Source organism: Phymastichus coffea, unplaced genomic scaffold (genome assembly GCF_024137745.1).
Source record: "Phymastichus coffea isolate CEN01 unplaced genomic scaffold, Cenicafe_Pcof_1.1 PCOF00056, whole genome shotgun sequence".
Lineage (NCBI taxonomy): Eukaryota > Metazoa > Arthropoda > Insecta > Hymenoptera > Eulophidae > Phymastichus > Phymastichus coffea.
The window spans coordinates 1,097,885-1,115,498 of NW_026706867.1; the positions used below are offsets into that span (position 1 = coordinate 1,097,885).

Here is a 17,614-nt window from a genome sequence, read left to right on the forward strand (position 1 = left end):
ATTAAAAATACGTTAACGTTCAAAATAAATATTTCAAAAAGCCTATAAAAACGCTTTTGAAAAAATAAAACGAACAGCTATTATGAGGATTGCATAGAAATTAATCGGAAAACGTACATAAATGTATACATATATATATACAAAATAATCAAGATTTCTGTATTTTAAATTATTTATTAAAAAAATATCAACAAAAGTATTCTATATTATTAAGATACACATATTTTATTATATTTTAACTTATTGTTGTATTCAATTATTTTTATTTTTTATTTTTATTTTTAGACTGATCGACATTTCTATATTCATTTTTATCATCGACCGACTCTGGTTGAACGGATTTCAACTTTTCTATCAACTTTGTAGTCAATACTGATTCTTTTTGGACTTTCAAAAGGTTTTTCTGTACATTTCCGAGTAATCCTTCAATGTCTTGGAAATTCTGAAATGTAATATTAAATCAAAGTTAATAAAATACTGCATAACAATGATATTTGCAAATGTAGTTTATTTGTAAACAATCCCTGAAATAACCATAACCTTACCGTTTTAAGTTTCTCGTATAATTCTATTGTTTTTCCTTCGTCGTATTTCACAGGTGGCTCGTAAAATGAACTAGCTGAAGATACGTCCATTTTAGTTTCAATACTTATGTACTCATTGATAATAATTATGATACAGATACTTCTATATAATATAATACTCAAGTGTAATGTTTAAAAACAATAACATTAAATTATCTGTTTACTGTTTAGATTCCCGCAAGAAGGAAAATACTGATACCAGAAAAAGAAACTATACATCACTAGGTGCCTAGGGATCGTTTAAAATCGTTGTGTTAGTTAACCTTAGAATTCTATAGTATGGGAAAATTTTAAATAAAAATAATGTTTTCTTGTATTGTTTTATTGACTTATTGGAAATGCAATGTAATCGATTTAAAATGTAAAATGAAATATATTGATAATTTAGACAGTATAGTAATTGATCTATTTATATTTGTTTACATCATGTTCGATTTATAAACTTAATAAAAATTACTTAAGCATCATCCAAACTATATGCGTTGGGTTTCTATTTAAAACTAATTAAGTGAATCATATAGTTATGTGAACGTAAATCACAAGTCGATGTAAGTAATGTTTATTATTGCATTTACGATCAGTAAGAAGAGTACGCGTACCAATAAAATAAAAAATCTGCCTTACCATCAATTAATCTACCGTATCTTCCGCTCGCATACGCGTAATAGTTGGTAACATCCCTGCCTCCATCAAGCCGGCCATCCCCCACCTCAAGACAGCTTGACGCGCACAGTAGCAAGCAGCAGCTTAGCTCTCAGCCTCTCCAGACTTGTTCATTCATTTCTCGCGCACGCTCTCTCTCTCTCTCTCTCTTTCTTTCTCGTCTCGAACTCTTGAGAGCAGCGAGTGAGCGCCGCGCGTGGGTTACCTTTTATGGCGATCCGAGAGACGACGGCTAGATCTCTCAGCGTTCCGCGTGTTGTGTGATGCTGTGTGAAAAGTGTCCAGGAAGACGTTGACAGGCCATCGGTAGGATCTTTGTTTTGCTATCACTGGGAATATAGCACTTTGTAAAGTAAGTTTTAACACAAGAAAGACATTTAACTACAGCGCATCGAACGAAAAGGTTTTTGTTGTGTTGCGTTTTGTTATAACATGCATAGTGCACAACTACGGTCTGCAAGTACGGCACACACACGGGAAGCTCATTGTTCCGTTTTGTTTTTTGTTTTGTTTTATTTTTTCGCGTTGAGCGCTAATCTTCAATCGCCGTGTCAGTGTGTCGTACAGCACAACTTATCGGTTTTAGAGTCAAGGCGACAAGCGCATTCATAGTTCGCCGAACGTATATTTATTATGCGCGAGCGCGCGAAAGACTGTAAATATAACGATGACAGCATTTTAGTCGCGGAGGCGTGTGCCTGAAAATGCAGCGACCATCCCAGCGGCTCTCCATCCAAAGGGCCAGCCTGACACCTCAGTGTTTATTCTTATCTCGTTTTTCATGAGCTTTGGAAAGTGCGCTGGACGCCGCACGCGCTCGTGTTTTATTGAGCAATCGAAAAAGCGTGGGAGAGCTGGTTTTCTCTTTCGAGAGCGCGCACCGTACGATCTCGCGCTCGATTCTTTATTTCGTTGACTGTATGGGTGGATCAATGCCTGATAGTTGCTTCATTCGATGCAATATTGTTAAAGGAAATTTCATCGATGATTCTGTCGCTAGTTTGAATTTCAACAATGACGCGAATTTCCATTGATTATTTAGTTCGCCCCGGGCACGCGGTTGAAAATGGTTTAGAGAGAATAGAATCGAATGATTCAGTTCTCACTGTAGAAAAGGATGTTGTTCAATAACTCTTTACGATTATTTGTATATATGAAAAATGCCATTTTTCTTTTTTCATGCTGCGCTCGAACGGAAGTTTTTATGCAACGACGATAAACATCAATATCTGTTTTGCATATTGATGCAGTTTTTAATATGTAGTTATTAACATTAGCTTCTTATTTATTCTTCGTGTATTGCAATTATAAACCTCTGCAAGATGATCATTTTTGGATCATGACCACTTTCAAGGATATTTATGTGAGTCGCGATCTATTATTATGAGTTGTACCATTCTGTAAATTTAGAGCACACCTACTACTCTCCGATGTTAGTATTCATGAGTAAGGCGTTACACCTGATAGTTATAGATACTGTTTCACCTTTTTTTCAATATTTTATCAAATTATTTCCATTATTTCCATTTTTTTTTCTTCTCTTGTGTCAATTTTATAAACGCTTCATACCAGTCACTGGGATCTACCAAGAAAATCTGAGTCAGTGCACGGTATATATAGAATGTCGTATACTTCAATATTCATCCAATTTTATAGAAATGAACAGATGAGAGAGCTTGCAGATTTGTTTTAAAAACAAAGCAGAGTTTTCTTTATATTTTTCTTCATAATCCGTGAATATATGCGAGGCAAACAGAAGTTCGCTCAGCATAAATAGAATGGTTTTATAAATAATTAAGTCTTATCCCTAACATGCTTCTTAATTGTTAATAATTAATTTTTTATAACTGATTTTTATGATTTTGGTTAGTTTTGCCTTTACTAATTTAAATAACTTGATCCTGTAAAACAGATCAATTAACACTAACAACTTCAGAGCAAAACTGAGAGCTTTACAATTGTCTGTAGCAATGAGCGGCATGGGTATTAACACAGGCAATGAAAGGTAATTTGTCTTCATACTCTTAACTATAGTAGTCTTATATTATTGCATTATAAATCAATCAAATGAATAAGTTAGTGGAATAAGAGTTTCATTATTTAATTTTTTTATTTTAAATGCTATTACTATTCTTCCTGAATTTACTATTAATTCTGAATTTTAACAGATAGATTTAACACACATATACAAATAATAGAAGTTGATTGCACTTGACACCACTGACTAAATATTACTACTTATAACAAAAATTAATTTCTCGGAGATAATAAGTATTTATTCATAATTATTTTGTTATATGTATAAAACGTGTATTTCCATGATTTATATAATAAAATAACGAAAATAGATATATAGAAATGAAAAATTCTTTTTAAAGAATCATCAAAATAAGCTTGATAATTTTTAAGTAAGATTGTTGATGGATATAATCAAAATGATTTGAATGATACAAAAAATAATTGAATATTTTATATTCTTTTACAGGAATGTTTGTCAGCTTCAAGTGGACTATATTATTTTTATTATTGACATGTATAGTAAAAAGTATGGGAGATCAGCGTCCTGCACCAACTGGTGTGAACGCGTGTATTATCAAACAGACGTGCCATGAATGTATCCAAACTGTTGGCTGTGTTTGGTGTGCAAAACCTGTAAGCTATTTTGTTTATGCTTTGCGTTCGCTTCTTTATCGTGATTTTTTATTCTAATATTTACAGAATTATATTTATCTTACATATTTTAGGATTTTAAAAGTGAAAGGTGCTTCTTACCACATGTAAATCAAAAAATCTCAGAAGAGTGTCCAGACGACTTTAAGATCAACCCTGATAATGAATATATTACGATACGAAATAAAGAACTTTGGAAAGGAAGTTACACTATAGAGCCAGGTTATATAGAAGGTAGTGAATGGAATGCCGGTGGTGAACATTCATCAAGTGGCGGCTTCAATATTCACGGAGAGAGCGGTAGTTCATTTTCAGGCAATAGTAGAGGAGAAGCTGTGCAACTTCAACCACAGGAAGTGAAGATTAAACTTAGAATAAGTGAGTTATCAAATCCATTTGTTTCATCTTATTACAATGCCAATCAAATGAAAATTAAATTCTTTCACAAATTGTATTAAAATTTAGATGAGGTTCAGAAAATTAGAATTCAGTATGCACAAGCTGAAGACTATCCTGTCGATTTATACTATCTTATGGATTTAAGTAATTCAATGAAAGATGACAAACAAAAACTATCAGATTTAGGACAATTGCTAGTTGAAAGCATGAGTAACATCACGAGTAACTTTAGATTGGGATTCGGTAGTTTTGTAGATAAAGTTGTGATGCCTTATGTGAGCATTGTACCTAAAGCGTGAGTGATATTGATATTTAGTTTCAATAATTCATTTAATGAAAATCAATGTAATTACAATTGTAATTGCAGACTTGAAGAACCATGTGATGGTTGTGCTGCTCCCTATGGCTATCGCAATCACTTATGTTTATCAACAAACACTAATGAATTTATTGTATGTATTTAAAAATTATTCGAATTCTATTTTTCTTTATTGAAATAAAATACTTCTGCAATTTTAAATGCTTATAGAAACAAGTACGAGATGCGCCTGTCTCCGGGAACTTAGATGCTCCAGAGGGGGGTTTCGATGCTATAATGCAAGCAATTGTTTGTAGAGATGAAATAGGCTGGAGAGACAAAGCTCGAAAACTTTTACTTTTTTCTACTGATGCTGGTTTCCATTTTGCTGGTGATGGCAAACTCAGTGGTATTGTAAAACCTAATGACGGTTGCTGCCATTTAGAAAATGGAGAATATCAGCAATCCAAATATCAGGATTATCCAAGTATTTCACAAATTAATTTAAAAGTCAAAGAAAATTCTGTGAACATTATTTGGGCAGTTACGGAAGAACAGCTCAGCATCTACCAATCTCTTACGCAACATATAGAAGGATCTTATGCCGCTAAACTTAGTGAAGATTCAAGTAATATCGTCGATTTAGTCCGTGAACAATACAACGCTATTTCCAGCACTATTGAATTGAAAGACACAGCGAGCAGTTTTGTTAATATTAAATATTATTCCACCTGTCTTGGAGGAGGAGACTTAGTTGAAACAAATAAATGCCAAGGCATTAAAGTAGGAAACCAAGTTGAGTTTGTTACTGAAATTTCAGTTCCAGCATGTCCCAAAGATCGTTCGCAATGGAATCAAAATTTTACAATTTATCCTGTAAGATTCTTATATTCGTTATTTTCTTTCCAAATGATATAATTCACATATTAACAAAACTTTATTACCGTATTTTAGGTAGGAGTCAACGAATCACTGACGGTACACTTAGAAATGCTGTGTGACTGTGAATGTCAAACTGTGTCTACTTCCCCTGTTTGTCACTTCAATGGTGACTTGAAATGTGGTATATGCATATGCAATGAAGGTTTCTTTGGTGAATTTTGTCAATGTGATTCTAATGAGAACGGCGTATACGTATACAATGAGTATGCTTGTAAACGTGATAACACCTCCCAGACAATTTGCAGTGGTAGAGGTACATGTGAATGTAACACATGTATATGCACTCCACCGAAAGAACCTTATCAAGTAATATTTTTTAATTAATAAGCCTCCAACTGTTGTAATATATAGATAAATAAATGTGTTATTTTTAATTGTTCAGAAAATTACCGGAAAATACTGCGAATGCGATAACTTTTCGTGCGATCATGGAAACAATACGATTTGTTCAGGCCACGGAGAATGTAACTGTGGCGAATGTAATTGCTTTAAAGGCTGGACAGGGTCTGCCTGTGATTGTAGCACTGATACAGGAACCTGTTGGTACAAAGGACAAATATGTTCGGGTCGTGTAAGTACAATTGGTTAGAATTCATGTCAGAAAAATATGATTACTGAACAACGCAACTAGCATAATGTTCTTTTTTCCAATAACAGGGCAAATGCGATTGCGGAAAATGTATATGCGAAGAAGTAAAAGATCGACGTTATTACGGAAAGTATTGTCAAAAATGTGAAGATTGTCCCAATGAATGCGAGGTGATAAAACCTTGCGTCCTTTGCAATGTTTTCCACGAATTAAATAACCAAACCGTTGATTCAACGGAAGAATGTAAGAAAAATTTGACATGTGATAACTACGAAATAGTTGTGGTCAAAGAGTTGATCATCGAGGTAGATAGAGAAGACATTGACATGGTATCTTGCTGGGGTTATGATATGAACGACTGCAAATATTACTTCGCCTACTTCTTCAACGAGACTATCGGAAAAACTCAAGTAAACGTTCTGAAAGCTCGCGATTGTCCACCACAAGTCTACTTGATGGGGATAATATTAGGCGTAGTCGGTGCAGTTGTAGTCATCGGTGTAGCTTTCTTGCTTACCTGGAAGTTGTTCACGTCTATTGCTGACAGGAGAGAATTTGCGAAGTTCGAGAAAGAAAGAATGATGGCTAGATGGGATGCTGTGAGTATAGTTAATGATTTTTTTATTAATATTGCTTTATTTAAAGCCACTTCGAAATCTGAATCATTAGCAACTAAAACAAATATATCTGATTACATTTTTATTATTACAATGTATTACAGAAAAAAGCAGACAGGTTGATTATTCTAAGCTATGAGATTTGTTGAAATATCACATGAGATTGAAGTAGCTTTTATACTGCAAATGTCGATGAAGCACTTCATCAATTTGAAAATAGTTCCCAGTCTGAAAGCTTATACTTATAGGTTTTTTTTACGGGTTTATTTGGATTTGATGCAGGTTGATAGTCAGGTGGATTTTTGCTTAGCTTATCTAGCACGTTTGTCGCTTCCTCAATTGTCTATGTATGGAAAATTTGGTATTAAGAAGCTTGCTCTTCATTATTTTTTTGTCTGAACATTTCTTAGCCACGTGATCTCCTTGTTTACATAAAAAGCATTTGGAGAGTCATAATGGCTCGACTATAGAGCGTTGGTCTCCTACGGGAGACCGCGTTCCGATTTCCGATGGGTACCTCTTAATTTTTTTTAAGAAGTGCATAAATCAAAACTAACATCGTGATTCATCCAGTGAATCGGATTTCACTGATTTATAAAATGTAAGATTGACTACATCAGATTATCTATAGGCTTTTGTCACGACCGTGTAAGCAAGACATGACTACTCCGCAACGTGGTAGTAGGATATTTCTCGGGAAAACAAAGCATGGAAAAACTCTGTTCCTGAAGGGTTCCACGTATAGGCGGCGGGTGATTCCACGTCTGTTTCCAGGCCACATTAGATTGAGGCGTACCCAACAATCATCTATTCTAAAAAATATTTTAAAGTATAAATACGTATCCGGGATATGTTATTTTCAAAATTTACTTTGAAAAAAAAAGATTGTGAAAAGTTATTTATATCGCCTGGATAAACTTATGGTCTCAAAGTAAGAATATGAGCATAGCTCGGTTCTATGATGTCCGCTTTTATAAATAAGATATTCGACTTTAGTTTAACATTGTATATAGACATGCAGTGTGTTTTCTAACATTTTATGTGGAATAACTGGGCATATATTAGAAAGAATTCACCGTTTAGCTTTTATCAGCAGTGGTCTAATTTTAATTGAATTTTCTTCAATTTCAGTTTGTTTATCAGAGAGACTATCAGCATTCTCTTTTGTAACAAAATATATACATACTTCGTTGCTAGATATAGTAGAGATAAATATTTGTCGAATCTGTTAGGTTTACTATTTCACTAACCTAATCCTTGATGGATATACCCTCAATAAAGTTCATGATAATTTCTTGCTCTATTTTTTAAAATTATTTGCATCTTGAAGAAGTGCATCGCAATGCAACAAATATACTTGCAGCGGCTTTATTGTAAATTCGCCCGAACTATAGAGATACATTGAATCGACTGATATTAATTATTAACCTATTCATTGAGTGATTTTCACTTAACTTATAATAAGTTTAATTTTTCATTTATAGAGCGAGAATCCAATCTACAGGCAAGCCACGTCTACGTTCAAAAACCCAACGTACTCGGCAAGCGCAGCATACGCAGCAAGTGCAAGTGCCGGTGTACGTGAGCGCATGCCTTTAAATCGTTAAGAAACATTCATCGAATCAAGCGGCCATCTGTTACTTTCCGTGAGATGACGATTTCTGGTAAAATTGTCGTTCACTTGTACATTGTTTCGAAAAAAAAAATCATTTTAACGTGATACTTGTAGGCAGCTCTGAGAAAAGTAACGCACTAAATGGAATTACACAATCTATTTCGAAGAGTTGGCTAAAGTTTAATTTTTAAAGACTGAAAGTATTGAAAATATACTTCAAAATACTGCCATAATACTGCAATGAGCACTGTTATGCAATTTTGAATTTACTCTAACACGTTCAGTGCCAATAATGCTTTACTGTTTTTGGCAGTGCGATAACGTAATGATTTCTTATTATTTTCTTTTAAGACAAGAAATACATAGGCAACAATATTATCATGTTTTAATACAAAAGGCAGTTTTGACATCTGAAAATTTGGTACTACGTATATTCTTATTTAGTGTGCCTTACATATCGCCATCCCCTAACTAATAGAATAATTGTTGAAGGAGTTTTTCTATAACTCTTCGAAAATATTGAAATAATGTATCATACTTGAATCATCTATTGATTAGCATTTAGTTCCAGAGGTTTATGTAGTTTATTCTGTTTCCCGATAGAAATATCTCTTGTTAGAAGTGTTTCTCATATTCTGTTCAAGAGTCTAATTATTTTGTCAATCAAGTATTTTCCCAAGCTTCATTAAATAAACTTACTCTTTAACTGAGTTTATGAAAATAAGCAATGGAATCCTTTATTCGCAATGGGGCAATGTAACATTAAATATTTTCTTTTATCGTTGTTAATGTTGCTTGATACCCATGCTTTTAAAAATTGACTTTCAATGCTTTAGCCAAAATCTTTTAGCTTCTGTTAATTAAAGACTTTAATAATTAGCATTTTGTAACTTTGTGTATGCCAAATGAAGCTACGTCGCATTTCCTCAATGTATTTATCAGCCAATCGAATATTTTTCGCAAATGTATGCTCATGTTTTAGTATTTTCTTGAATTCCGTGATAACCATGTAGTTGAGAAGAGTGGACGTGTGTTTCGTGTTTTGAATAACTACTGCATCTATAATACTTAAGTATTCACTACATAATTTTTAATTAATATGTAGTTTAGTTTCAAATTTAATAAAATCTTATTGATCGAAACTATTGTACATACTTATCTATTAATGTAATTTATAACAAAATAGATGTTGAATTGAAGCAGCTCACAAAAAGTAAACATTATGATTGATTTCATGTATCTAAACTAACTAATTGTATGTGTACTTTCAATTGAAAGATAAGACTAGCATTATTTTATTTTAAACAATTTTCAATGATGCTGCGTATCATCGTATCAAATGTGAGCTGGGACTGCAATAATTGTTTAAAACTGAGAAAACAACTTTTTTCAACCATGAATTCAGATATATTGCTTCAACAACAATAGGTTGCATTAAATTTACAAGATAAATTTTTGAATCAAAAACTTAAAAAAAAGTCATTTTCCATCTATTATTCAAGTACCGACATTTTCACGAATTTTCTAAATGGTATTACAGATACACACAATAATTTTATGAGCTAATAAAATTAATATAATACCAGTTTGACGTTGAATTTTTTTCACAATGACACACATCCTATTCCATTGCTTTTTACTTGAATCATCAATGGTATTAGATCAAATGTTTTCTTATACAACCGATTTAGTGAGTCCAGTTGTTGTTTTGAATAATTTTTGTTCTTTCGATACAGACAAATTATTATCACTAATGTTATCAAACCTTGTATAACTTTGATTTTATGGTCGGTAAACTATTTATTGTTCCTCGTCGATTTATGGTATCCATTACAAATTATATCCTTCTATGACATAGAACTACTGCACACTGTACAATCTATCCATGATACGTTCATTAATTAAATTTTACAGTGGTAAAATATTATTATTTAATATATACAAAATCATTGTATAAGGCAATCGCAAAAAATTGGCAATGGAGTCGATACATTCGTATCTATTTAACTGACCGTACTTAACAATAATTTTTCTTCTTATGTCGTTTATTGCTACGTGCTAAGTAATGTTTTCTTCTGCTGTGTAGGTATAAAAATAATTTTTGTACAATTTCAGCACGTTATTTCTACTTTTATAGATATCGTATAAGTATTATCAAGGGACTTCGATCCTTCACTATTATAAAATATTATAGTTATTGTTGCTATATTTTATTTCTACAGCAGGTAACAATCAAGAAGCGCTTTACTTGCAGTTTGCAATAAGAAAAACTGGAATGCATACATATGACTTAAAAAGAGTTTATGATACTTATCAAAACAAATAACCATCTGACAAATCTAGTATATGTCAATAGAGTCATTATTGGTATTTTAATTCATTAAATTAATTAAACGAACCATGTAATTGAGAAGGTTAATCGAAAAGATTGAAATGAATTTGTACACTTCTCTAATTAGTGTGTACTTATGCAGAATCGCGCAAATTGAAATCCCATGGTGCATTTCATAGCGACGATATACTTGCCTTTTCACCTAAGGAGAGTAAGTATGCCGCGCGGAAGTGAACGCGCCGCTACAAGACTTCGCTTGCGCGCGGGAAAAACCAATCGGAAACTTTCATCGTCGCGCTTTTTTGCCTCCTGCGATTTTTGGCAATCTGCTTGTTATCTAGCGCCGATTAATTAGAAATCCAATCGCATATGAAATTGAGTTTACGAGGTCTATCGTACTTTGCTTCCACTCCGTACGAGATTATTATTTTTATCACTGTGCTCGTATCAATGAATCGTGTACGAAGACAATTGAGTCAAGGTTTCGAACGAAGATAACGAAGTTAAACTTGGCGTTGATGACTTCTCAAACGGCAAAGCCGAAATTGACGATTTTGCGATGTGGTATCTCTCAGCACCCTCCATCGAGCAATTGGGGGGGGGGGGGGGAGCGACGGCACTAAGCAGACTGTATTCCATAACGATCTAATACACGTGTACGCGTGTATAATCCTGGCCTTAAAAGGCGGCAAAATCGCGATGCACCGGCCGTCTGACCTAGTTTAGCGCAGCGCTGGGGAGCTAACGGTAAACGTCTTTCTCTCGTTCTGATGTTGAGCTGACCTACTCAAACGAAAGCGCCGTGGCCGACGGTGAAACTCTCTGCGTTGATCGCCGTCGGCATAAGCGAGCGAAGTGAAATCTCTTCAGTTTGTCGCCGCGATTCCGCTCGGAAAAGTCGAAGCCGAATGATATTATGGAGTCGTTCGCACTTCTACTCGCCACCTTCTTGGTAAATCCTACAATCTATCGTTCGGTCTTTACGCCTGCGATATTTACTTTGCTTTCTTCTCCATCTTCGAGCTTCGTTTGGTCTTTTTTTTTCGCTGCTTTGACTTACAAGTGCGAGGTATTGTGATGACGAGGCTTTCTTTCGTTTGTTATTGTAATGACGATGATTTAGGGATGGCTTTACGTAAATTGCAGCTATGTTTTACGTAGTGTTTGAAAATGACATGAAAGAGAACCGTGAGATCTGGTGATTAATTTTGTTAGTGTAGACAATTGTGAGTAGCTAACATTTATCAAATATTTCTTCACTTGTGATACTTACAATGATGACAGTCGATTGCTTGTTGAGACATGGTAGTAATTCGATATTATGCATGATTGCCGATCTTATTGTCAACATAATGTTTCGTTAGGGAGTCGCGATTAATCACTGCATCGAAATGAATACAGCATTAAAACAAAACGCTTTCGTTAGCATTTTTTAAAATCGCTTTTCCGCATTAAATCAAGTTTAATTATACCTTCAAGTAAAACACGGCATTGCCATTGTAATTGTGCAATTGGACATCGCATTCGTATTATAATCGGCAATTGTTCTCTTGAAAAAAGCTGCCGCTGAGAATGGCAAGCCGCTCCCAAAAGTAGAATACTTAATAAATCATATGTACGCGGAACAATGAACGAAGTACTCCACCCACGCGCGACTTTACCTCGAAAATTATATATGAAGATACGCGAATCGTCATCATACTCCTCAGTGACTAATGATTTAATTGGAGAAAATAGCAAAGTTGATGAAACAGCTCTAGCGGAAAATTTTTTCGAAGAGAGAAAGAGAGAGATGAGTTTCGCTTTTCACTGACGATTAGCATAAAAGCAGCGTCTCGCGAGTGACCGGTATAAATTTCCAGCGGATAGAATGACGCACACGTGCACGATTTCTCAAATCTAGTGAAAACCCATAGTTTTTGCGTATACGATGGTACGGATATTCGCAAACGTTCGTTTAATAAGTCTTTCGCAGTGAAACACAAGGTTCAGCAGTTTTCCGAAAGTGAAACGACCCCGGCTGTCAGTATTGGGTTATTGCAAAACTGGGAGGATCCATTTGAAACTGCTGACCTCGATGTGTCAGTGGATCGATACCCGATTCGCTTTCCTTTCCTTCCGCGTCAATTTCGACGACGAGAATGTCGATAGTCAATCTGCGTTATATGCACATTGATCCTCGACAATTGTTGGAGCAGCGTTGTGTTGCGCTTTTTTGTCTGTTCGTTATAAATTATTCAATGGTGGTACACCACTCTTGCACCGAAACCAATGTCTTTGGAGACTAAAACTGATACAAAGCGAAAGTACGATCAAGATACACAATAATCACGGCTGCGCTGTATCCAGGCGATAGGTGCTGGGCTGGTAGTGGCCGAGGGCGGCCCAAGCACCTTCGGCTACGACGCCTCATCGGCCTGCACTCAGCGAGTCGCCAGAGCACACATCGAGAAGCTGCCCTGTGACTTTAGCCGTGATAATTGGTGTAGTGTCGCTGGTAATGCCTATCCATGGTAAGCTGTTTCCGTATATATTCCGTATATATTTTGGCTTGTCGTGAGCTCGCTAATGTATCGCTTTTCTCTAATCGCATTTGCGCGACCATGAAAATTACAGTATAGTCGCCTTGATTTGCTAGCGAGGCTTTTCGGGGTGGCCTCAAGTGGGAACATTAAATATCTGCTCGAGATGTGTATTATCGTGTCATTGGGATTCACACGAATTACAGAACTTCACCAGACTATTATCAATTATTGCAAGCTAAGAACAGAACGCTGATGCACAAATGTCAAAAAAAGGTATCAGACCTAAACGAAAGAGTCCCCAGCCCGTGGGTAGCGTAACCTTCCCTCTCGCTGCTGCCGCCGCTATCCTTCCCCTCTCGAGAGCCCAAATGGCTCGAGCGCGTAGCTTTTCCGTGCCCTTTTCCAATCTCGTTCACGTTCAGAAATGCGGATGTGAACAAATTCGGCCCCCTTCCGCTATACCTCAGCTTCGTAATTCTTAATTTGCCGGCTGCGATGTACACGAGCCCTCTTAATACGATACGCGCGTCGCGATTTTCACGGAGGCCAATTTACAGACTAAGAAAACAAGGAAATGAGTCCGTGATGGGGGGGAATTTGAAATTGTATCACGCCGGAGTATGCAATCTGTCGGATAAAAGCTGTTACGCAATAGCCTCACCGAACTCGGACTCGTTCTACTTACGTAGCAAGTCTGCGTTTTGTTCGGTGCACAATGATGGTTTTGCTCAAGATAACGCGCGGTCATTTACGTTGCACTCAAAGTGCTAATAATATAACTATAATATATAACTCAAAGTATATAATTATCGTGTACTTGTATTTTGATTACTTTTAAAGATCGTGCAAATATTAGAAAAACCAATAATTAAATTACAAGTAACGTAACTCAGAATAGAGTTGTACGAATACACTTCATTAAAAAAGAAGCTTTTTTGAAAGATTCAGTTCTGCTTGAATTGCAATTTATCTATCGATTGGTAATTGTTAATGACAGGCAAGCCGTGCGAAGATTCGTGCAGGAAAACCAAGGACTGATGAGGCGTATGTATGGGGACGAGAAGCACATCGACATCTTCAAGAGTGAATTTGACAAAAACGACGTTGAGTTGGAACTGGCGGACGAGCATAATCACCTATACTCGGGCGATTTAAAGTAATTAAACGATTGTGCAAACTATGCTCGAAAATACTGCATATTTTCGTATTGTAGCCCTCTATTCTCGCAATACCAATTGGACATGGAACACGAGCTGGATCAGCCGATAACGCGACGTCGCAGCCGTGAATACTCGTCTCGTGCATCGAGTGTCGGCGCAGCGAGCAAGCACGACAAGCCGCCCAACGATTTGGAAAAGTCAACGAAAGACTCGTCCACGTTGAGCACTACGTTCGCGACCACGTCGACGTCGTTGGCTACCACGCCACACAGGACGAAAATGTCACCAGTGCCGTCGAGCATGACAACCGGTCCAAGTAACGCGACTTCGAGTTCGTCGACCACGCCAATCGTGATGCTCGCGCAGATCGCCAACATACAGAATCTGAGTATCAATGAGATTCACGGACAAATCGATCGACTCGACGCCAACGCCGAGGAACTAACGGAGATACCTCTGAACGAAACGTCGAGTGCTCCGTTGGAAAACGATCATGACGATGATCTCGAGGACGTTTACTCGGCCATCGACAGCGTAGCCGAAGAAGATGAAGATTCACAAGCGGACGAGTCCCAACAGTTCAGACCTAGACCCGAGTATCGACCACCCGAAGCGGTTAGACCGGAAAATTCGAACGTGGGATCAGTGGGTACGAAGCAGGGTCAGCTGTTCCAGGACGTGGCTAATAAAGATAAACAGCAGGAGTCGTCGGTTTTGAAAGTGCGGGGAATGTAAGTGTTTGTTTTCATAGGTTTGACGACAATGATTGCGCAGACTGACGGACAACGATGACTTTTCAGAAACGCCTGTGCCGTCAAGGAAGAAGTGGTCGCGCCGTTCTGGGCTAACAATACCAGAGGTGAAGTCTTAGCTTTGCTGAATATGTACCCGTTCGAGCAATACGTTCACTGGGAGAAATGCACGTGAGTATACATTAAAGAAAAAAAGATAGCGACGTGAAAACAGTGACGACTCAAAACTTACCTTTTTTCCGAAACTCCTTAAGGCACGAAAACAAACAGATGTACTGCCGTGACGGCTGCAGGTGCGAGCAGCAGTACCGCCTACATCGTCTTCTAGCTTACGACCCGAACAACGAGTGCCGCGGTATCTTCAGCGATTGGTTCAAATTTCCAAGCTGTTGTATCTGTCGCTGCTACGATTTGCCGCTCGAATTCCGGGTCACTTCGCGCGCGCCGAGAGCGAGCCTCGCCAAGCGCAAGTTGAGCGTTCGCGCGCCGCAGTCGCCACCGATCACGCGTCAGAGGGTTCGTCATTGAGGGTCACGTCATTTCCTCAAGATTCAATCGGCATCGCGCGTTTCGCGTTTCTCGTCGCGGCGCGATAATTCAAGTCGCTCTTTCATTTACTCAACCAGAATAGACATTGTTGTAAGCGAATCCATCATTAAAAAAGTTTATTCTATAATCAGTCGACGTTTTACGCATACATATAGTGATATAGAGTGACTGAATGCAAATTAAGGCTCGTGAAACAAAATAGTTAAGCCATTATTTATAGCGACTTTTCCGTTCGTTTGTATTGCACGTTTAAGCAATAAGATGTACGACAGCAGATACCGTAATGATCCAATTTTTTTTCTACTCTTGTGCATTTCTTCTTTGGTGTGAAACAAAAAAATGTTAAAAATGACATTTTTAAAAATATAGTTTTACATCCGAAACGACGACTCCACATTGCTTGGAACCTGAAAATCGAAAAATTGGAAGTGGAAATGAAAACAATAAGACAGCAATAATTTCGTAAAGGATTGTTTTTATTCCGTTGTTCACATGGTAAGAACGTGTATCATGTACAATGAAAGGAAAACCTCGACAGTCATAAACAAATAACGAGCGTTAATACTTGCCTATATAATTTTTTCGGGCTAATGAAAGTAGGTCCGCGACGCGCAAGATACCTCGACTGACCTATTCGAAAGTGTCGCGTATCGATCCCACTTCGACGGACGCAATGTATACACAGGAATGACTGCTGCGAGAAGGAAAGGACGAGGATAAAGCGGCACGGTCGCGACACTTTCGAAGCCACGAACGTTATGCCATTATAATCGGTGTTACATACATTCATTTTATATATAATTTTTTTTTATAACGTTACAAACGTGTTTACGGTATAATATGTTTTTTGCTTGTTTCTTCATTGCATTACATTTTCATTCTCCAATTCTAATACAGGCTTTTTACGGACGTATTTACACGTGACGATTGTAATACCTTCAAGCATTTCGATTATCAATAAAATCAATAATTACGTTCAGCAACGTAATAACCGCAGTTTTACAATTGTGATTATATTAATTTAATATTATTCACCTTATTTGCTCACATATAAATATGCTTATGCTCTTGAATATAAAGAGAAAAAAGATATAAATAGAAATATTACGACTTTTTATCGGTACTATATAATAAACATACGGGTTAAACATTTGGTATATAACAAAAAAAAATCATTACGTAAACGAAAGAATGTTGGAAGAACGGAACATCAAGGATTTACTAAATACTTTAGTGATGTTTATTCTTCTGCACATCAGTAGAAATACTCATTGTAAATACTTCATTATTGTTCAAAGCTTCCGAATTCGAAATACATTATATTTACACGTGGAAATCTTTTTAAACACTTCAAATACCGTTTCACAATTTTCCACACGTTACTGTAATAAATAAATATTTTATAAATGATAATTTATCGTGACAGTTCGATATCCAAATTTTTAACATATACAATAGTTTATTCACAAAGAGCAATAAAAACATAACTTAATATAAAAAAATTTGTAAGAGTTAACATTTCATAGTGCATAAAAATATTTCTCGTTTACTTTCTTCATTTGTACAGTATTTAAATAATATTGATTATGGACGTTAATTTTTCCACGCTCTAAGAATTTATAAGTATTTCACTGGCGTACAGCTCATCAATACAACAATCAAGAATAAAGTATGGAAGGATAGACACTGCGGAAATAAAATAAGGAGAAGAATCAATCCGCTATTGAATGATATTGTTTTTTATCATAATCCTTGAGTCGAATTTTCAATTTACTCGCTACTTTATGCATTTGCTTACCTTATTCATTCGTTTATCGCTTAATTTTTAAATTCTACATTTGAAACACTAAACTTTTCACTACTTTATAACAACCAGCGTTCAACAATTTTTTTCAGAACAACTCTAGTGCAAATTCATC

At 36.1% G+C, this 17,614-nt stretch overlaps 2 protein-coding genes across 3 annotated transcripts; both read left to right on the forward strand.

The window, feature by feature from the left end:
- Nucleotides 1–1,222: 1,222 nt before the first annotated feature.
- On the forward strand, nt 1,223–9,895 carry LOC131666135 (integrin beta-PS-like). 2 transcript variants are annotated; one of them, XM_058938541.1, is made up of 11 exons: nt 1,223–1,599; nt 3,160–3,252; nt 3,733–3,899; nt 3,992–4,295; nt 4,383–4,611; nt 4,684–4,768; nt 4,846–5,490; nt 5,569–5,862; nt 5,939–6,127; nt 6,214–6,744; nt 8,247–9,895. In XM_058938541.1, exons 2-11 carry the CDS (start codon nt 3,246–3,248, stop codon nt 8,367–8,369), a joined length of 2,574 nt encoding a protein of 857 aa, XP_058794524.1. In that variant the 5' UTR covers nt 1,223–1,599; nt 3,160–3,245; the 3' UTR covers nt 8,370–9,895. The 2 variants fall into 2 exon arrangements, with proteins under 2 accessions (XP_058794524.1, XP_058794525.1); XM_058938542.1 differs by lacking the exon at nt 3,160–3,252.
- Nucleotides 9,896–11,467: 1,572 nt separating this feature from the next.
- On the forward strand, nt 11,468–15,991 carry LOC131666076 (protein spaetzle 4-like). The gene is made up of 6 exons (XM_058938442.1): nt 11,468–11,486; nt 13,060–13,222; nt 14,232–14,390; nt 14,448–15,125; nt 15,195–15,317; nt 15,401–15,991. Exons 1-6 carry the CDS (start codon nt 11,480–11,482, stop codon nt 15,672–15,674), a joined length of 1,404 nt encoding a protein of 467 aa, XP_058794425.1. The 5' UTR covers nt 11,468–11,479; the 3' UTR covers nt 15,675–15,991.
- Nucleotides 15,992–17,614: the final 1,623 nt, after the last annotated feature.

What these genes read in the sequence shown, in the direction of transcription:
- LOC131666076 (XM_058938442.1), top strand. An exon ending in GCTGGTAATGCCTATCCATG is followed by an intron (nt 13,223 to 14,231) that starts GTAAGCTGTTTC and finishes TGTTAATGACAG; the next exon opens with GCAAGCCGTGCGAAGATTCG. An exon ending in GTTTTGAAAGTGCGGGGAAT is followed by an intron (nt 15,126 to 15,194) that starts GTAAGTGTTTGT and finishes ATGACTTTTCAG; the next exon opens with AAACGCCTGTGCCGTCAAGG.
- LOC131666135 (XM_058938541.1), top strand. An exon ending in CAAACACTAATGAATTTATT is followed by an intron (nt 4,769 to 4,845) that starts GTATGTATTTAA and finishes AAATGCTTATAG; the next exon opens with AAACAAGTACGAGATGCGCC. An exon ending in TGATGGCTAGATGGGATGCT is followed by an intron (nt 6,745 to 8,246) that starts GTGAGTATAGTT and finishes TTTCATTTATAG; the next exon opens with AGCGAGAATCCAATCTACAG.